General features: G+C 43.4%; 1 protein-coding gene across 1 annotated transcript in view; it reads right to left on the bottom strand.

Moving 5' to 3' along the window:
• TFCP2L1 (transcription factor CP2 like 1) overlaps nucleotides 1–18,795 on the bottom strand; it is a 36,333-nt gene extending 17,538 nt beyond the window's left edge. The window contains exons 1-3 of the mRNA XM_065840978.2: nucleotides 18,614–18,795; nucleotides 14,221–14,372; nucleotides 247–323 (exon numbers count right to left, since the gene is read on the bottom strand). Of these exons, the coding sequence (XP_065697050.1) occupies nucleotides 247–323; nucleotides 14,221–14,372; nucleotides 18,614–18,675 (291 nt within the window). The 5' untranslated portion in view covers nucleotides 18,676–18,795. The remainder of the gene's footprint in view (nucleotides 1–246; nucleotides 324–14,220; nucleotides 14,373–18,613) is intronic.
• Nucleotides 18,796–22,252: the final 3,457 nt, after the last annotated feature.

The following is a 22,252-nucleotide window of genomic DNA, read 5'->3' as shown; positions in this document are numbered from 1 at the left end:
CCCCCGAACCCAATATTCACGGTGAAACTCTGAGGTCATGATAAAAAACAGAGTAAAGGTTCCCCTGAAGCCCTGCAAAGCCAAGCTGCATAGTCCCATGAAACTAGCACTGAAACTCCAGCAGCTCTGCTCCCATTAAAAACAATGGCAAAGTATTTTCCATTGTCTCAGTGTGAGCAAGGTCAAGCCCTGCATTAGAGGCTGTATGTAGTAGCAGGAAGAAAAGAAATCTATATTTCTCCTTACCTTCACATATTTTGTGTTTAAATCTTGAAACTCTCCCAATTTCCTATTCTCAAGTAGACGGATTTCATAAGACTGACCTAGAGTTTAAGGAAACATTTCCAAGGTGTTTAATATGTTGTAGCAATGAGAGAGTCATGCTGGCATTCATGTGGCTAATAAAGCATACGTTTGATATGGGAAGGTTCATTTTTGGTAATATAATGCATTTGCCCCAGTAATCGAGTAGGCACTAAAGCACAGCAGAAATCTGAGGGGAAGGTTGGTGTTTTGGCAGCTAAAAACTCTCAGGTCACCAGTCATAGTCTGTCCCCTGGGGCACACTTCAAAAAGGCACCAAGGTGATCAAGGCAGCTGTCCCCCTATGTTACTTGGCTGTAAAGAGCTATGCCTTTGTCTGTCTCTTCTCCTGAAGCAACAGTTGTGTCAAGAGCTGCTGGCACAACAGGTCTAGGCACTATTCTGCTGAGGACAGCAACCTGGGCAAAATCTTGCCTTCTTCAGAGAGCAGTCAGGCCTGTAAGGTGTTTCGCTGAATCAGAAATACAAGATTTGTTCCATAAGGACTTGAAGGTGGCTGCCCAGGGCATAAATACTTCTCCAGATATGTGTGGAAGTAGCAATGGGTATAACAGCATATGCAAGGACAAAATCCAGGAAGGGAATTCATACTCCAGCACCTCACCACTCTCCCCCTACCCCAACATAAGAAATTTAGTCAGTTCAGTAGAATTTAGCTAACAAGTTTATGAAATAACATCTCTCTCCAAGGCTGACAGCAGACAAAGGAGACTGGTATCTCAATACCTTATGCACAAATGCCTAAGACAGCACAAAAGCTCACTGTATAGCATCAAAAATTTACAATCAAACTGCAGCCAGTACACAGGTAGGACAGGATCATGAGGATTAATGGAGCACATAGACACTTTACAGCTAGTTTTTCTTGTTCATCTTGCTGTCCTCCCTTTTACTGAAAAATGTACAGGATATGACAAGGCAGGCACAGAGGAGATCAGTTTGGGTTTGCTGGCTCAACCAGTATCTCCACAGAACTCGCCCTGCAGAAAACTGCAAAGCAGGTATATCCCCCTCTAAGCAGTTTTTACCAGCAGAGACAAAAAAAAATGGTACATTTCTGGGTCTGGAAATAGAAGACTTATCACAGCAGATGTGTCAGAAGGGCACTATGTTTCAGGCAGATTCACTTTTGTAAATCCCAGCTCTTCCGGTTGCCCACGTGAGTACAGACTGTATCACTAGAGCACATAGATAAGATAATCGTGCCTATTCAGCTGGCTGCCAGGAGGAGGGCACAGGGAGAGGAGAGAATAAACTGTATGAAGTACCAAATTAAGCACTGGAAACATGCATAGGTTTTAACGCATCTCTTTGCATATAAGTAAACCAAAATTACAACAGTGATCTTCCTCTGAAGACTGATGGACAACAACAGTGTATTTTGTAAACAGTCCTGAAATTGAGGTCTTCCACACATTAACTCAAGAGACTTTCTAATGTTCCTGCTGATACACATTAATAGTGTTCACTTGGTAGTTTTTAGAGAGACATACATATCTCCCCATGTAACCAATACTGTTGCATTGACATTAAAAGATCAGGCTTAGGATCACAAAACTGGTTTTCTCTCATAGAATAATTTAGGTTGGGAAAGACCCTTACGATCACCAAGTCCAACCGTTAATTTAGCACTACCAAGTCCACCACTCAACCAGGTCCCTAAGTGCCCCATATGTTGTACTATGTACCCATGTATATGTGTATGTATGTTGTATGAAGTAGTTGGCTGCTCAATGACTCCGTTTGGGGATAGATTTCATCAGCTATAGAGTGATACAGTTCATTGCCTCAAACAAATTTACACAGTCAGCCATCTCTTGCACTTTGACAGTTCATTCCCATGCAAATATAAGGTTAATTAATCATTACAGAAGATTAATTTAGGTTTTGAGACCATGAACATCCAAGTAACAGTAAAATATATCTGTGACTGTACTCAGATGGGATAACAGGGAAAGAAATTACAGAAGAAAGCAATAGTAGAACCAGAAGCACTGCCCCCATTCAGTGAGCATCTCAGGAATGAGCAGGCTTTTGGGGTACCTTCATTCACCGATACACTCCTACTCTTTAGTCAGTCTGATTTGCTTATTTGTAGTTCCAACAAGACAAAAGAAAACAATGGGCATTAAAAAATAGGCCACGTTACTTTCGAACTAGCATCGAGCAGCCAAAAATTCTGCAGCATGCACCTTGCAACCACTCACATGGGACAGGAACAATAGTGCAACCTGGCAGACAGCGAGCACCACACATCTCCTGACAGGAGAGATTAAGCTTGGATGGAGGTACAAACAGATTCTGCCCACTGATAGAACAGAAACTCTGGTGAAGACAGAGTTAATATTAAATGGAAAGCCAAAGGGGAAATAAAATGCTTTGATTAAAGATATACAGGTCATCTGATGTAAGCCCTGGAACACAATTTACGCCATGAAAAACCTCAGTCAAAATGGTATTTTATGCTAACTGCTTTCCCCTTGACCTCTGAATGTTTAACTCCAGTTACTACACAGAACTGTTATCAAAACACGACTGCTCCCAGCCAGGCTTCAGGAAACATGGAGTTTATTTTCCTCCCTGTGAAACTCTGACAGTGAGAATTTCATCCTAATTCCTCACAATTCCTTCATACATAAATGTTTTGCTATTGATTCTGAAAAAGTCATTCTCCCTAAATCTATTCCAGCAAATTCATTCCTTTGTGGCTAGTGATTATTCATTGGTATAGCACAGACAGCATTCAGATACTTGTACTTTTATAGCACCAAACTACTCGGATTTTTTTTTTTCCTTGAAAAACATCTTCCAAGCCTTGTTTATCCAATGTTTTCCACCATCACTACCAGCAATACTCCTGAAAACAGTTGAAGGGGGAAAAAAAAAAAAAGCCCTAAAGAAACAGTACTTGAATGTCAGAAAACAAGATCCTTTTGTAAAATAAAGCAAATAATAGTGACCAAAGGCAAAAAATGCTGAACTCCCCCTGGTGTCAAAGAGTGCAAAGAAGTCACTCAAGACTGGTACATAAGATCACCTATGAACCCTGCATCACTGACTCACCAGCACTAGCAGGCACAGACTAACAGTTTTCTGCTAAAACTGGATCAGTAACAGATCATTCTTACTAAGGTATCTAAATTTGTAAATAATGTAGCTGCAAGTGTGACTAAAACAAACTGCAGTCCCAGTTCTCAAGACAGACAGCAATTAGCTAAGCCAAAGACATACAGCTGAAATATAGAAAAACTCAGCACAGGGGAGCTGTCTATTTGTCTCAGAGGGAAACTCAGATTAATACAGGTTAGACTACATCTTTCCAAGTCAATGTTTGATAATAAAGCTGGAGACAGGGGAAGAGGGTACTGGATGCTGAGACTCTGCAATGATTTGACTGGATGTTCTGACTTCATCAAGGGCAGTACCTGGTTCTCAGTTGACAAGGGTTTAAAAACACCTGTGGCACTGGAGAGCAGCAGTTGCAGTTTTAGGAGCAGTCCCGCTTTACCAGGATGATATTTGACATTGCCGATTGTTAGTCTTAAACCCAGTGCTAAAGGCCAGCACGTTGTCAAAACCCTTTTCCTTCCATGCTCTCAACATTGGCCATAGCTGCACCACCACAGATAACACAGGTTCAAGATTGCTTCAAAGTTGGTGGCCAGCCTGCTCTTTGGTCATGTTGTAATACTGGGCCCAGGCATGTAAGCATCTCTGTCACTACCTGCAACAAAGACGACATTTTGCAAGCAAATCCCCAGCATAGCTGAGGCCAAAGCAGCCCCAGTGCTCCCCTCACACAGAGTTTGCCACAGCCCTTCTTCTCTACTTCAGGCAGAGAACAGAACAGTAAGAAATATTTAGAAAATTACAGTAAATTCCTGAGATGCAGTTTGTCTCACAACTTCACTGAAAGCATCAGGGCTACCAATAAAAACCTGGGTGGGTGATGATACACTGTAATTTGTATTTTGAACAGACATTCCCTGAGCAACAGCAAATTTACGCAATCTCCTCCTAGGCTAGAGTTTGAGCAATTCTGCTTTACAAACAAGAGTAGTATCCAGCAAAGTAGTAACCACCCAGGTCCAGAGGGTTCCTGCTTGGTGATTCATAAAGCAATTGCATCTATCTTAAAGAGGATTTATAGACTGTTTGCTTTTTTAACTTTTATTGTCTTCAGTAATTAACAAACATTAAATGCAGGCATGACCACTTAGTTTGGGGACAAAAGAACTGAAAGTCAACAACTTGATACAGATGAAGAATAGTTTAGTTCAACACAGGAACACTTTCACACACTCAAAAGGTACAAGCCATAACTTAGCTGATTTCCATTGTTGAACTTTAGTCAGCCGTCAGGAATTTTAGGCAGTTTCTAACTATAAAATATTATTATTATTTCAAGCTCAAAGTCGCACTTTGTTCAAAGATTATTTGCTATACAACCACAATATCCTGCTTGCGCTTTTTTGTTTTGGTGTGCATTTCAAGGGCCACTCGCACTACGCATTTTGTGGTTTTCTGCACGATGCGCCGATACGATACACTAATTTCCAATTAGGATGCTGATGTTCCAGACCAATATGACTCAGGTCTTACTTAATCTACCCAAGTAGTCTGTTTACCCTTTCCAGCAATTAATGAAACCCTAACCTTAGACTTAGCAATATCCTCAACAAAAGTCTGCAGAAAGAAGGAAAAAAAAAAATACAACAAAAAAACCACAACCAACTGCAAGTCTTCTTTCTCAGAATGGATCCACACAGCACCAGAGAGAACCAGCTTGGAAACTGTTTGATTATTAAGCCAAGCTGGCCAATAAAAATTCCATTTAGCAACTTTATATGGACATCCTAAATAGTGCACAGATAACGGCAAAGGAATGCTGACAGTCAAATGCAGCACACAGAAGAACAGGGAGGAAAAAAAAAAAAAATAGAAAGTATTTATCCTCCCAAACCAAAGCACATCCAGCAGGCAGGAGAATCACCTTTTAAACAGCCAAGTGCAACTATTCACAGCATCAGGCACACACAAAGATTTTTCTAACAAGAAAGATTAATGAACCCCAAGGATGAACAGGCAAGAGTGGCAGAGCTGGCATCTGAACTTGCCTGCTTGATTGCCCACACCTTTTTAGCCAGACAAAAGCAAAAATAAAACTTAGCAGAAGACTTGCTGAAGTGTCCCATTCTGCAGGACCCTCCCTCCCCAGGCCACAAACAGCAGTGGATATTCTGCAGCTGCTGACTTCAGCCTGATTTGACAAGATGCTGTAGGAGATGTTTATCCAGTGGATATTATGAATTCAGCAGCTACACAATAGGCCACCCTCAAAGCTCCCACTCTGCTAGGAATATAGAAATCCTACAAAGGAGGACCAACTGTGGGCTGGGAAATGCAGAAGGAATACAAGAGTCATCCTGACACTTCAGGCTCATCCCACCCTGCATCTCCAACACAGCACCCAGTTATATGCGCTCAGAGATGGGGCAGGGTGAATACAACCAGCCCTTTCCTGGCCATATCTTCCCAATTTCTGGTATTCAGTGTGCAGACATCACGCTCCTCAGTCATGACCAATGCTCAAGTACTCCTGTTTCGTGTGGTCTCCTTTCAAGCTTTCTTATACTGTGGCAATAAGAAACACAATTTAAACATGCCTTGCTTCATTAATCACAGTCTTAACCTTCACCTGCCTGTTTCGCTTTGCAGAAAAGCTACCTTAGCTCTGTTTCAGTACCCATCTGAGTCCAACACCAGAGACACTTGTCCTACTTGCCACTACCACCAGGACAGCAAGACTGCAGGAACGCAGGAGAAAAATTCAAGTACTAATTCTGCTGCCACACCATAGAGCTTCACTGTCACTGTGTCTCTTATGTTTTTCCTCCTTTTACAATCTGCCCCCAACTCCAGGGGGGTTCTTTGTCCCCTTCTTTCTCTTTCCCTACCTCTTTCTTGTGGGAAAGGCAAACACATGCCTTGGAGTCAAACTTGCTGGAAGAAAATTTCAGTGCTCATTTACTATAAGAACATTTGGCAAAGCCCTACTCTTCCCAGACTTTTGAAGATTGTCTAATTTTACAGTGGTGACACTTCATAGCTAACAGGCACTAACAGAAACACTCCACACTTACAGTGGTTTCCACTCAAAAGAGAGGGATGTACATTTAATTCCTCCAACACTACAATCTAACTTTGAATCAAGGACACAAAACCAGCAAACACAAAATTGCTAATTACACTGTATGGACTTAGACTTCTCTTGCATAGACCTCATCCAGTTTGTTGGATCCTGCCTAATCTATGCCACGGTATAAACTTTGATTTTTAATACAAATTAATCAGTGAAAAAGTTACAGTCTTCTAATGGAAAGCTGAAAAAATATATGCCCTGAGAAAACAATTTATTCCTGTATTTCCACTTCTCTAGCGTGTACTTGAAACACCCAGGACTATCTTAGTCACATCTGTCCAGCTCACAAAACCTCAGGCTCCCCTGTGTAAGTAAAATATACAGGCTTTTTCTGGTTTCAACCTGTTCTAAGTCAATTCGGACAACAAGTTTTATAGCTCTGTAAGAGTAGCTTTGTGTGTAATATTTACTTGAGTTTCAGATAACTAAGAAGAATGGTCCCAGGTAAGGGTGCTGAAGAGGGATGCAGAAGAGCCGGCTATGACTCCTGACCCCACCCAGCAGCTCCCTCAGATGCCCTCAGGTAAGTTACTTCCTTCGCCACATTTCTGCAGTAAGAAACTGGAAGAAATCAAGTCCCACTCCCACATGTGGCTACCCAGTGCCTACCACAGAACAGGGGAGAAGATGTGTCTGGCAACCATCCCATCAAAGCAGACTGCACCTTCGACACCAGTGGCAAGCGTGGCACCAAACTGGGACGAGGAATTTCACTACTCAGGTACTTTCTGTCTAGTTTCAGCAATACATAATAAATGCTTGGTAGGAAGCAAAGGGGAGAAAAGAGGTGTTTTTCCCAGCCTCTTTAGAAAGAAAAGAACCATATATTATCCCTATAAAAACAGCTAGTCAAGTAAAATCTACAGTATTTCTCAAGCTTCTTAATGTTACCTAAAAAGTGGTCATTTAGGACACTGCAAAACTAAAGAAAGCTAATTCGAAAATTTCCAGATCTTCTCAGATTGATAGGTACATCGATACAAGCACCAAATGCTGTAAAGCCACAGACAAAAACTTCACTATCATAATTACAGGAATCTCAGAGTAGATATGGATAATGGGAGAAAGTAAACAAGTAACATGAAACATAGGAAAAAAAAATTACAGATATTCTCTTACTTCTCATTACTCTCAGAGGAACTACTGAGCACTTCCCTCACAGATATTGAAGATTTATAGAAGTGGAAGAACCAAATGCAGTCTAAGGGCTTCCAGTAGGAGTTGTGCACAGGATACAATCCAGCAAGTTCACAGTCCCATTTGAATTTCATCCAGATGTTAGCAACAGAAGAAAGGATTACGGAAAGAATAGAAAACAGCCTCTTGGTTAAAAGACAACTGAGATGCAAGCTTCCTAGGGACAACAGAAGTCAGATGCTCTACTTATGCAGAGGTGCCCTGTCATCTGAAGTAAGATTCATAGTGAGCTGAGGGATGGTGTGGTTTGGAGACAGGGTTGTTTATCCTGGGCTGCCAAGTGAAGACAGAGCTGCCAAACATATGGGGAAATTGCTGCTAGCATAATTAACGGCTTCAGCTGAGACACCAAAACCTACACAGAGCTGTCTTCAAAGTCAGGCAGGAGACAAATTCCTCCTCCAAAGATGAAGAGGTGCACCACAAGAAACTAAACCACCAAGTTGCCAGAAACAGGAAAGACAAACCAGCTTTGTTAGCTGTTTTTTAAACCGCTCAAACCCAGGAAGAGTTGAAAGGGGTCAAGGAGCAGTACAGCACACCACAACGGTCAGGGATCAAGGACACATAGGTGGGCAGACACCGGGGAGCACCTCATAGTCACAGTCTCAAAGACACAAATTCATGGTTGTGCCTGCGATCTCAGGCAAGGGTACAATCTGTGTTCACATAGGAAAGGCCACCAGCAGCAGAGCTCCTTGAAATAACAAGGGCCTGGTCAGTAACAGCAGCAATAGTTATGAACAGAGTCAGTCCTTAGCATGAGACAAAGCAAAAATATCCCCGCAAACAGAGCTATAATTAAACTAGAAGCACACCCAGGCAGAGCTGGTCACTCAGCCTTCTCTACACTTCATTTAGGCAAATAAAGAATTGTTCCAGGAAAACTACAAACATTCAGACAGTTGTGACCCCATAAAAACTCAATTACGTAGGAGTTAACGTCAATACAAAACAGCTTTTTTTCATTTACTGTAAATCTCAGTGTTTAAAACTGGGTTCTCTGGCTGTAGAAGATTAGACAGCCAAATCTGAACTTTAGACTTTTTAAAGGAGACAAAGGTTCTCTTTTGTCTTCTGTTGTAAACTATATCATCTCCTACCCAAGCAATTAGCTTCAAGGTGTCTTTTTCAGCTGTCATTGCCCAGTACTGTCTGCACCTTTCTTTGGAGGAGAAACCAGAACATCTGCAGTGAGCTGTAGCAGGACACCACCCAGCAGATTTTATATGCAGCACAGTTTAAAGTGCACCAGTTTATTCACACATGTCTTGAAACTGGATACATGCCTTTGCACCTGAGGGCTGAAATTTGGGGTTCTCATTTAGGTGCGACCCAGGCTCAAACTAAGTCCATCTTTAACTTTATGCATCTCTACAGAAACACTCCCAATATCATCACAGGTCTTCTCAGATGTTAGTGGTTTTCTCTCATGGTTTGAGATTTTGGCTTGTTTGTTTTCTGAACTGTCTAGGACTGGCAATAAAGATGACTCCTGGACAACACTGTAAAGCAGAGATGGCCAGCCTTCCCAACCCTAACCAGCTGTATACCAAAATCCCCACATGGCCAAGAACCACAAGTCACGTACCACAGATCTGGAGAGCTGAATAGAGACCAAGAAAGCTTTACATGCAGGTGACGGCCAGTTACTCTGAAGTACCACTGAGAGACAGGGCTGGATTTGTGCCACAGCTTGCTCGCAGTGACCCTCTGCCATCAACCTTAACCACCCTCTGTTTGGAGTAATTTAGATCTAAGGCTGTGAGCCAACTCTATGCTGGTCATGAAACAAAATCATTACTTTAATAGCTCACAGTCCACATGTGGTTCTGGCACTACAAGTTGATTCCCTTGGGCAATGACTTTCAGGTTTTGGTGTTTTTTGGCTTTTTGTTTTTTAAACGAATGATTTTATTTCCTCACATTTATTAGCATTCAGATCTACAGTACAGTGCTTGTTTCCTCCACATTCCTCCTGGTGCAATTTCTGGAATCATCTTCATTGGTCCCATTTCTGCCCATATTTGAAACCAGTTTCAACCAACCATGGTCAAACCACACCCCAAATTACTGCAGACCATGGAATATGCAACTGCATCAAGCTCTCTTGCTAAAGCAGTGGTTTGTAATATGGTTGCTGGCTGATTGTTTGTCTGAAAATCCCAATCCGCAAGAGACACTGAAATAGTGCTAAAAGGCAGGCTAGTTCCAAAAACGTTAGGCGATGTTTGTGCTGCAGACTTCTGGACAGTGCAGCTCTATTGGCAGATGCAATCCCGGGTCAAAGGAGGGATGCCAGGAGCAGCTCCTAATGTGAGGACAGCACTTTTACCAGTTTTGTGGACTGAAGGTATAGTTGTATTAAGACACCACAGTAATAAGTCTATACCTTGTCCTGTTGGATGAGTAAATCCTCCCAAGGTCCAGTAAAGATATCAATGTAGGAACTGCCATATGGATTAGCAACTAAGATCACATTGAATTTGGGCTAGCAGGGCTCTGGCTCCAGTTTCCCAAGGAATGTGGGAAGGCAGGGGGGAAAGAGATCAGGAAAGACAAGTGTAATGAGTCAGTCTTTGGAAACCAAGCTAAGGATTTGACTCTAGTTACTTCATTTACAGGCTAGTTCCAGATCTGCAGCCAGCAAGCACTCATGGTTTTGAACTGGAGCAGACAAACTTGGGAGCCTGACACTGCTGAATGTCCCCAAGTCAACTTAACACAACAGCTAAGCTCACTCTCTTATCTTCCATCACAAATTCGTCCCCTGCCATTGCTGAAAATGATGGTCTCCAGCTCAGGAGTCTTCTCAGCTTCTTTCTTCACCCTTGTGGAGAGCCCAGGCCAAAGACCTTTTCTTCCTCAATGCCACTGACCATCTCTCTGGGTCCAGCAAAGAGGAAAGGCTCATGAGAAGCCACTATGCTCCACAAGCCTGGAGCCCTCTCCCATTAGTATACAAAGACAACCACTGGACAATCCTTCTTCCTAGCCCATATGAAATCCTTTCAGATCTCACCTGAATCTCCCTACTAGAGCCTCTTCTATCTCTGCTATGCAACTCAGCCTTCAGTCTGCCGCTCAGTTCTTTCAGCTTTCCCCGCTCCATAGCTCTGTCAGACCTGACCTTTCTTCTATCCAGTTCTGCACATGGACTGCCTCCTGAGTTAGTCCACTTACCAACCACCTTCCATCAGTCACATGTGAAGTAAGTGTTTCAGGGCAGGGAGCAAAGCTACTTCATGATGACAAAATGTCAGTTATTGAGTGGTGAAGAGCTCAAGTCAGGAAGGAACATGTGGACAGCAACTGACAAGTGTCATTCAGCAAGTAGAAAACCCCAAACCAAGTCCTCACAATTTGGGTGAGTAACCACACTGGATGTGAATTGCTTTGTTGGGGCTGGGACAGCGACTGTGTCTTTGTATCTGCCTTACTAGGCGTCAGCTATGACTGATGTCCGCACCAGAGCAGACAGAGTGGAGAGACATCCATTAATGAAGTTACCCATTTGCTAAAGTAATCCATCACAAAAGTCAAACATACAAGGAAGAAGGGAAGTTTTATGTAACAGTGTTTGGCCAGATCATGATAAGCACAGAAAGAGGGTAAGGTGCAAGAGGTGTCTTTACTTACATTGAGCATAAGGTGATAAGGTGTAGGAAATGGTCTAAATTGCTTCAGGAGATGGCTACAGCACTGCAGCTGGGTCACAGTGCTCTGCAGTCAGTCAGCTCCTCCGCCATGCTGTGAGTGTAGGTCCAGAGATTTGGGCTGCCTCAAGGTCCCCTTCACATACCTTCTCAGGCTCACACAACATAATTCTATTAATGGGATTAATCTTCTGTCAGAGCCTTTAGCTTGCACTTAGCTCCAGCTGAGGCAGGACAACTGAGACCAGTGTGGGATTCCCTGGCTTATATTGAGTAGACTAAAGTAGAGTTGCAGCACCCTCCTCTGGATTTAGAGAAGGGGTGGAAACTACCTACACAACAGGTACCTGCTGGGAAGCTACATAGCTCAAAAATCAAAAGTGGTTCCCACAGAGAAGTGCTGCTGACAGGAAAACAAAATTTGTCTTAAGCACTTTCATTTCTGCTTTTAAACACTCTCTTTTATTTCAGAAGGTCAATGCATGAGGAACGTGCTTTTGCCACATACATAATGAAAAAGACCAAATACCCTTCTGTGTAGAAGTTCCTAAGCAGAAACCTCTAGGTGAAATGGAAGGTTATCTGTCAATTCAATTTGATTCTTTGTTCTGGAATTGCAAGACAAATCTTCATCTCTTCTTAACCCCAAGCAATGTCCCACTGACATCCCACCAACAGAAATTAGACTCTTCAGTTCTGACCACAGCTGCTTGAAAGGCGTCCAGCATCCTCTTCTCCCCATATGTGTAGTTACCTTCAATGAACTCACAAGCTTCTCACAGCAGCTCTTATCCACATGGGAGCAGATCCCAGTCCCTTTTTCCTAACAAGGACAGTCAAGGCATTTTACCCAAAAGACTTACTATCAAGGTAGACTACATGTCAAATGAATTTACGGTCGAGGTCTGCACTTGCTACCTGGAAGGCTCAATGCTGGGAGCAAGAGTGCAGCCAATGGACTCCAAAGCAACCTGCTGGAGTGGACCAGAATGGGTTTTAAAGTAGATATATTGCAAGATCAAGGAAAAAAAAAAAAAAAAAACACAAACAAAAAAACATCTACATACAGAGAGCCAAGAAGTTTTTCAAGAAACTCAGAGCATCTCAGTGTAAAGTGGAAGATGAATTGCTTGGGACCTTAAATAAATGAGGTGAGGATGCTTCTGGGAAGGTGGTCCCTTCCCAGCTCTGCCCCACTGCATAGCTCCTGCCAGCCTCATCCCTGTTTTGTTCCTCCAGGTGTGTCCAGCCTCATGTGAATTCTGCAAGGCCATATCCCACCTTCCCCCTTCAGGGATGACAGGCAGATGCAGAAGATATCAAAGAACTGGTGGCCTGCCAAGGAAGCAGGTCAGTACTGTGTCAAGATGGCGAAGGAGACAACTTGCAACAGTAAGCAGGAGAAAGCCTAAAACAACATGGTCTATCTGCAAAGGTAGTAACAATCTTAATTTGCACAGAAAAACATAGACTGCACTGGTCACACAGGGTTTTTTTAAACTCACGATACTATGTAAAGACTTGCCTTAATTTTGCCCTGCCAAGGTAAAAAAATAGGCACTGCCTCATGTATGCTAAAATATTTGGTTGTCAGCTGCTTCTCACTACAGAAAATCTTTTACTTTGAAAGATGAAAGAACTGTGTTTCACAGGAAGATTCGCCTCTATCTCACTCTGATACACCCTGTATCACCTCCTGGGGTCTGCTGTATTTGGATGAATAAACTGGGAAGACAGTCACAAACCTCAAGCATGTCTTGATCCTGGGAGACAGCACAGTGCCAGCCTATGTGACAGGAAACATCTGGCTCCTTGGGTAGAGCCTGCAGCATTTGGCTGATCTTTCTGAGGGGGTTCCCTGGGTCTACTAGCTAGCAACACGGCTCCCACAGCCAGCAGCACCTGAGGTCCAAGGGAGGCCAGAGGTCTGCTTCGTAAAAGCATTGAGAGAAACTCAACCAAAGAGACACCAGAATGAGCTTCACACTCTGTGTACAAAGCTTAAAGAGCTGGAGCAGTGTCCTGAAGCAGGAAAGGGTCTCAGTAACAGGGCAAACAGCCTTCACCGTCTTGCTAAGCTAATGCCCTTGTTTAAAACCTGGCAGAAAATAAACATAGTAAGTTTTAGCACGGTCTGTGCCTGGAGATGTCCGATTCCCCTGGGACACACACGGGAGGGGCTGCAAAGTGACAGCCAAACTCCAGCCACAGATGTGTCTGCACAAATTCTGCCAAAGCAAGGGGGAAAGCCTAGAGAAACACCCAGCATTTTTTTATCCAGGGGTAAAAGTTAGCCTGCAAGGTCAGTTACAGAGGACCTTGCTGCACTGAACCCCAGCAACTTGTCAAGTTATGGACTGAGCAAAGCCACATCACCCAGCCAGTGGGAGCGATGTCACACTCTGCCTAGATCATCCAGGAGCCCTTGGATACCTGCTCGCTCCTCCTCTGGCAATGTGCTCCAGCAGCACTCGGGGACTGGCAATATTAAGAGCCCTCTCCAAGTTTGCCAATCTGCTTAATTAATCTGGCTTCTAAGATGAAGGTAGGAGGCTGCACTTCAAGTTGCCTGAAATCAAGCTATACCTGGCCACAGGTGCATGCTGTAATGCTGCCTTCAATCAACAGTTAAATCAGTGGTACTTCATTATTTTATATCAGTTGACAATCTGGTATATAAATGTGAAAAAATACAATAATCCTCCATCCCCCTCCCCATCTCTAGCCCTCTTTTTCCCATCCCACTGCCTTCCCAGTAAGGCACAAGTATGTCATCTGATGTGTCTCTCACTAATTGTTCCCAGGAAACATGCCCTCCCTTCAGTGTAGTACAAACCCTACCTTGGTTGAGGTAGGTCAGGGTTTCCTCGTGCAGTTTCACAGCAGGTGACGTAGCTGTGCAGAGGACGTACTGAAAGGGTGGCAGTTTGGCATCATTCTCGGGCGACAGCTGCGGCTCTTCCTGCTTGAAGATCGGCAGTGCGAGGACATCTCTGCAACATGTAATTCACACACACTTAGTTACGAAGACTTTACAGAACATCCTAGCCTCAATCTGCACTTCATTGTCATGCTCTGAGGGGATGGAGATGGTCTTTGGAGAAACACAGAGTTATGATGGCTGAAAAAAAGAAAGAATTTAGCCTGTATAATGTAACAAGCCAACTTCCGCCCCTAGGATGTCAGCACTGGATAGAAAACAACATAGTATTAGCAAAACAGAATATTTCTGAGAACTCATGTTTTTGAAACATAAATCAGATTTACTTTTCCATTAAGCAGTCTTCCTGATGAGGAAACAAATCATCAAAAATAGATTCTTTATCTTTGTGGAAGCACATTCTTTTAAGAGTTCTTGGGTTCTCAGACAAAAGCCTTTCAGGAAAAAAAAAAGGGGGGGGGGTGGGGGGGCAAGACAGGGCACTTTATCGTGACAGTTGAATGTCAAATTATAAAATGCATACAAGTAGTAACCAAGGGTGAAAAGCAGACAGGTCTGGTGTAAAAAGGAGACATTCAGGTAAGTGATGGAAAGAACTGCTGGATTAATTCACTCATAACATCTCTTTGCACTCTAATAAACCCAATCCCAAGGAATTACATAGCTCTTAAGCCAGCATTGGGCTACCTTCACAAATGCACACAGGTTCTCGGGAGCAGCTTCACCAGGACCTACACACAGTCCCACTTCTCACACCTTTACAAGATGTTTTTGCTGACCTGCCTGCTGATTTAGTGTCAGACTGATCCCAACCCACACTAATCCCCAAGCAGAACAGGCATTAGCAAGACTGAGAACACAACAGAATGATTAGTACAAAATGAGACACCAGGAACAAGCATCCTTATCACAGCAGGTCTGATACTGAAGAACCACATTAGCCTTTCGCATGTCACTAACATTTCTGATCATTGTGTCCGCCTACTTAAGACATTAAAATCCTTCCAAATTAGGAGGATTATATTGAACACAGAGACAATTCAAAACAAGAAGTGATTATTTTCTTCCTCATCCATTTCCTCCAGATATGTGAAGATTCAAGATTACTGTTACCAAGGCTGCAGTTCTGCTGCTTTCAGTAACCCCATGGCACAAAAAGCTTTAAGAAAAACTCTTCAGGAACCTGCCAGCATGTACAGGCATGCTCCCTATGGAAAGAGCATTAAGAACTTTTTCCTTGCTTGTTCAGTTAATGATCACCCTATGTTCACTCATGGCACCAACAACCTTGAAGACTACCCAGGTCATGAGTGAAACAGTGGAGCAGTTTATAGCAAACTGCTGCAGTGCCTGCTTGAAACACGGATACTCCCTATTTATGGCAAAATAACGCCAGAGAGAGCAAACTCTGCCACTTCAGATAGAGACAGGACAAAAGAAACACCCATCTGTGTTTCCATTCTGTCTTCCAACCCCACCCCCTTCATATTATCACCAACTTGAAGACTTCTAGCCCTGTTTGCTTACGGGCACTAGTGACACAATCACAGCTCTTGCTTAACTGTAGCCATAGAGAGGATGTATTTTTTTTCCTTAGTGATGATGATTTACTACAGCAATGAAGTGACAGAAATGCCTGCAGTAGATTTCTGAAATAGATAGCATCGCTCCACACACACAGAGGATCCGATACTGCTCCACAGAGCCATCTCACTCACCCCAGATGCCAACACTTGCTCTTAACATGCTTTTCAGCACAATGCTATTGGAATGTGTGTTGCTTTACAGTTGAGAACAGGTCAAAAACTCTAAAGCCTGAAAGCTCCTGAAGTTCTGCAGAGAAGACTGCACAAAATCTGGTCCAGGTTTAACAATTAAGCGGGAGGAATTTGTACACCTACTCAGCTGAAACAGTTGAGAAATTTAGGCAAGAGGAAGTGGAAATTCGAGTATCCTATTTCACATCAGGCGCTTAACACCTCTACACTTGCCACAGCAGCTGTCTGATCACTGAAGACTACAAGCATGGAGGAATCCATGATTTGTTTTCTGGAAAGCTTTGTCCTATTAAAGCACTGATGAAGCAACACAAGTTAATCAGTTTTATTCCTACGGTATTTGAACTAATAGCAAGTTCTATCCGTGGCTTTGGATCAAGCCCTTCTAAAACATTTTGCCTTATTAAAAGCATTTGGATCTTAGAAGGACATGAGCGACAGATCAAGACTTGCAAGAATTTCTAAGCTCTATGTATATTAACCATCACAATATCACAATGTTTGATCAATTCTCTTCATTCAAGAGTTGTAAATTAAGTTTTGGGAAGAGAGAAAGTTATTTGAGAGTTCAGTCAGCTGGCAGAACAGAGAGTAAAATATATATCAGGTTTCCATAAAAAAATATTAAAATTTACAAGAATTATGTAGTCTTGTGTTGCTGTAACTCCAAATACCAGTGTGGTATGGCAGAATTTACACAGATGCCTCAGATACGCGAAACGCCTTCGATCTCTGCAAGGTATAACAGACACAAACTTTCCATACAGCTGCTTCAAGGATTGTACAACTTCAGCTTCCTCTGCAAAGTCACTACCAGTGGGTATGGAGTGCCTCCAGAAAGGCACAGCTCAGCAGAAAAATGTCCCTCTAGAAATGCATGTCTTCACACATTCCCATGGAGAGTGAATTGGCCAGAATTAGAGTTCCCTAAAAAAAAGAAAAACCCAAGCATTTTATTCAACTGACCTTCCCTGAAACACCTGAGGCCATTGCTGCCATAAAACTGATTTAAGGGCGTTTTGTTCCAGGTCAAAAACACTACAGTCACAGTGGCTGATAATCACTAAAGCTGAAGTTTGTTCCTCAAACACCAACAGGTTACCTAATCTGCCAGATCAGGTACCTTTAACCCTCCAGCTAGCATCAAGCCAGCAAAAATAAATTAATGCACTTTCTGGCCAATTAAAAGGAATATGAACTGTGGGCTCAAGCCTGATACAGAACTGATGATTTTGTAGCACTCGCGCTACAAATCCATGGAGTTAAGGAAGCAGCTTGAGGACCATAAATGCTCCCTAATACAGAGACAGTACACACAAGTACCAATGCTGATGCTCTTCTGCTACAACCATTCTCATAGTCCTAAATCAATCACATTTGCAAGCACGAAGCAAGAGAGAACAAGACTTTTGCCATGTACGTGGTTTTTAAAAGGACTTGCTGGGATAGAAAGAGGAGGTGAAGAACCTTGTATGAAGAAGTAGAGAAGCTGCCAGAAAGCAAGAATCTCACAGTATTGTATCATTTGATAACAGCAAATTATTATTTGGTAAAAAAAAAAAAAAATCCTTTGCAAATACACTGATAGGGAGCAGGAATAGTTAAGATTGCATGTCTCCTTGAATGGGAAGTATTATCTGTGTTTGAAGTGCTATGCCAGACAAACTCAATGTTCTCTCAACAGTAGTTATTTGGGGGTACATTTTGAAAGCAATGCTCTTGAGCCACTGCCAGGTTCTCCACTGCTGCTATTCAGCAAAATCACATTTCAGCTGGGCAGCAGCAACTGACACCAGCTGAGACCTCAGCTTTACATATGCAGAAAAAAAAAATAATTCATAAGCACCCAGCAGAAAGGAAACTCCCAAAGTTGTCTGCTTAGTTGTCTTTTGGAGGGAGGAAATACGGGTTTGTGCTACACATGTTACAGACTATTGTTTAGCAGCTCTTGTGCTTAAATTAGGCACATTTAATTAAACACAACTGCGTAGAGGCAGGAAAAAGCTGGTTTAGACAAGTTCAGAAAGTGAAATTCTGAGCTTTTTACCCAACATCCCAAAAAGAAGAGAAAGAAACCCCATCCTGAGAAAACTGGATGCCCTGTTGGTTTGCCAACAGACGTTTTCCACGGACTTCTGACAGTGGTTTGCCACTGTCTCACCTTCTTCCTTCAAACTGCACTACTAAAGCCCTTGAGAAGAGGGAAACCGTCAAAGTAACAGTAAAACAAAACTGCAGATCGTTGCCTAACTCGGCTTTATTTAAAACAAAACAAACAAACAAAAAAACCATCACAACCAAACAACCCCCCAAAAAAAACCAACCAAAACACGCCCAAAAAAAATGCCCATATCCCCCAGAAAGAGTTAGCCGCGCTAAGCTCGGGTCCCGGCGGGGCAGCCCAGCGAGCTTTGGGCTTTGTGGCCGGAGGACACAGCCTCTCTCACCCAACACCGTGCCGAGGGCGCCGGGCACGCCCGGGTTCTCCCGCTGCCCGGGGCGGACGGGGACTCACCGCAGGTAGCTGCCGGTCGAGTGCTGGTTGTAGTGCTCCGGCTGCGTGTGCCAAAACAGCATCTTGGAGGGGACCCGGCGCGGTCCCTGGGGTATCCGGGCGGCAAGAGGCGGCCAGCCGGGCTGCCCACCCCGAGGCGCGCCGGGCACGGCTGCGGACAACTGGAACCGCGGCCCCTGCGGCTCCCGGCACTTTTATGGCTCAGCCCCGGCGGCCGCGGGTTGGCCGGGCCGGGCCGCCAGAACCGGGCGAGCCCTCCCCCGCCCCGCCCCGCCGCCACCCTCGGCCGCCGGGCGGGCAGGGGCCGGGGCAGCCTCGGGGCGGAGGGACGGCCCCCCCGAGGGAAGGGCGGCGGAGGGAGGTGGTGTCGCCCCGGGAGCAGAGTTGGAGATATGTGGGATGCACACGGCAAACGCGCCGTGGGCAGCGCGGGCAGCTCGTACCCCGAGAGGCGGCAGCGGGACGCAGGGGGACCCCCGGCTCCGGACCGGTTCTACTGGGACTTGCCCTCTGTCCTCCAAACTGCCCGTGTTTTTTGAAAGCGACCCCACTCACGTCGAGCCGTGTGGGTGTCCTAGCAGCTCCGGCTGACATCGGTGAGCCTGGGTGTGAAATCACTGCTCAGGTTCCTCTAAAGTCTGTATTTTTTTAAGTGAAGGACAGCTGATTGTTTTAGCTCTGCACTGTCTCTTGCACCAGCCTGTGCTCCATGTTAAAGTGGCCTTTATGTCAGTGGAGTATTTTCCAGATGGAAGGGGAAGACAAAGTAATTTAACCAAGGAACAAGAGGATGGTGTCAAGGACTAAACTCACCCCTAACTCGTCCTAAACCCTTCTGTCTTTCCTAACCCAACTCCCCTACTTGATAAAGAGAAATCTGTTTCTTTTCCATTTCAAATTGCAGATCCTGATCCTCACCCTCAAGGCCGTCCATACCCACCATTTTCCTAAGCCCACTGCTCTCAGGGCACCTTCCTGTCCCTTCAATCCTTCTCATGTTTGATAGTTTGGGGAGAGACATTAAAAGGGTAGAGAGGGCTCCTGTTTGGCCACATCCTATTGTCTATCCACCCACAGAAATTGAAACAGAACCTTAATTTCTCTGATTCATTAAAAACCTTCCAATCAGTTTTGCAGGAGAGGGCTTTCTACCCACAAGCTTCCTGGTCAAATTTCCATTGAGAAAAAGGCATTTTACTCTGGGTAGCTGTCAGCATATATTATTATGTATTGCCATATTTTGCAGCTGAGATAGCATAAATTCACTGTCAGATGAAATTTCTATTATCCTGCTATGATTATAGAATATCGACATTGTCATAGCACCTATAGATCATCACTTGGTCAAGCCCAAGAGAGTCAGATGCAATACAGGCATCGACAGGTCATATCCTGATGTGTTATGAGGTGAAGAACAAGGTAACCTGAAGGGTATCTAAGTAGCTTCACAGAGGTGCTAGGAGTCTTGAAGTTTTCAAGATGCATTATTTATATCTGCTTGTTTCTGTTAATTTTAGACTAAGAAATAGCACAAATAAACGTGCCTTTAGGGTAGTTTCTTTTTCATTTGTTACTATGCAGTTAGACAAACTCCTGCTTCTTTCAAATGAAAATGACTGGAGTTATTGTGTCACTTTTTTTATACTTTTAAAAATATTAAGCTTTGCTCACACAACATCTGAGCAGCAGCAGCTGCTGCTGCTCAGACCTTGATTGAGCAAAGTCTATATTTAGCTCTTGGACACAAAAACAAGACAAAGTTTGCTGAGGTGTCCAAGGACTTCCCTAAATAGTAAATATTCTTCCACAGTTTGAATAGTTTGTTGCACCCACTGGAGAAACATGAAGTTCAATGTAAGAGTAAATGACCATGTTGTACAAAACAAAGGATCCCATCAAGTCAGGCATGTCAATATTTTCTTTACTATCTTTCTAGAAAGTAAACATTTTGAAGGGAAAATGACCTTAAAATAATCCCATTTGTTTCCTCTCTGGCCTGTTGCTGAATGTAGAAAGTAAGCTGAGATCTGCTAATTAATTTTACAGAGATTCTGCCAGCAGTGCTGTCTTCTAAATCTTCCTATCCCTCCCATCCCTTTCTTAGCCAAATCTGATTAAAAAAAAAATCTTTGTTCTTTGTCTACCTCCCCTGAAAGAAATCTCAGCCCTCTTCTGGTCTAACCCCTGCTCCTCTTCCGCCAGCACGGAAGTTTGCATTGCAGCATCAAATACCCTCTCCTGATCTTCAAAACACACCACATCATACAGACCAAGTCCTCCTCTGCTCCCCTCTGGGGCTGCCTTCCTCACCCAGCGTCTGCTCTTCCGCTCTCCCTAACACAGTCCCGCAGTGAAAAAATCTTCTCCACCACAGCTTTCTCACCCCAACCTCCCTTTGCTCTCCTACTCCTTCCCAGATGAAAGTCATCTCTTTCCCCCTGCTGTGCTGATTGCTCTTCATCTCTTTTTTTAGATGACTTTTAGATGCTTGTTCAATTGGCCACGGTAAAATACTTTGCTCATATGATTAAAAGGGACTGAGTGAATATTTTGTTTGATGGATTTTTCTACTTGAGATAATGCTATGAAGGGACCTCAGGATACTTTTTGTGTAAAACAGTATTTTAAAAATAAGTATCTTTTCCTGTGGATTTTTGTGCCTGGGCATAAAAGTACCATGCCAGTGAATTCAAGCTGGCATGAAGAGGAACAATATTTTTACTTTTACTGTTGTTGGGTTTTTAAATGTCTTTTTAATTAAAAATAAACAAACAAAGAAAGAAAAACCCAACAAAACAAAAACTTTCAAGCATTAATATCCTCACTTCCAATTTAAAATGTTATTGCCCCTAAAGTTCATTCTGCTAATTCATGGGTCATTACAATCCCTTTAGCTAAGCACTGAGTGGAAAACATATATGCACTTCATCTGCTTTGCTGGAGAGTCAAGAGGTTTAGATCAGCTTCTCCACACTTAGAGTCAACCTAGTAGACTCTACATGGAAGCAAATGAGATACAGTCATGTATTCTGTTCCCTTTGTCCGCTGGAAAAAAAGTGTTTCCATTACCCAAGGGGCTAAAGGGCTCTGAGCATGGGAGCATTATAACGCTGCAGAGATGGCTACTTAAAAGCTTAGATCGATAAAAGTAACTAAGCACTTAACTCTCACCAAACTCAAAGGAAACAAAGCATCTCTCTACCTTTATGAATTCCATCACAAACATCTGAATTGCTTCTGCAAATCTAAAAGGAGATTCTACATCAGATAAGCAATTTTGTGTTCACAAAGCCCAAAATAAACCTAGTTCAGGGATCAAGGTTGAACATTATACTGTGTTGAAGAACTTCCAAAAGCTGCTATTAGCTCATTATGGCATTAGTCAAGGTTATTCAGAAATTACTCCATCTCTCTTCTGATGCATGGGCCATGGAGTTACAGCTTGTCTGGATGAATTGCAGGCATCTGAAATGAGCTGAGGAGGCTTGGGAAGACTTACTGAGATGGTCACCCAAGCACTGAATATGCTTTAAGAAAAAAAAAAATGAGCATGGTACCTTTTGTGTTGCCTCTGTGTGTATTTTAGCTCACAGGTTTCCAGCCTCTGGCTTGTGGATCCTTGGGGGAACTCTATTTAAG

This window comes from Patagioenas fasciata, chromosome 7, assembly GCF_037038585.1.
Source record: "Patagioenas fasciata isolate bPatFas1 chromosome 7, bPatFas1.hap1, whole genome shotgun sequence".
In the NCBI taxonomy this organism is placed as follows: domain Eukaryota; kingdom Metazoa; phylum Chordata; class Aves; order Columbiformes; family Columbidae; genus Patagioenas; species Patagioenas fasciata.
This window is presented reverse-complemented; position numbering and strand designations above follow the sequence as displayed.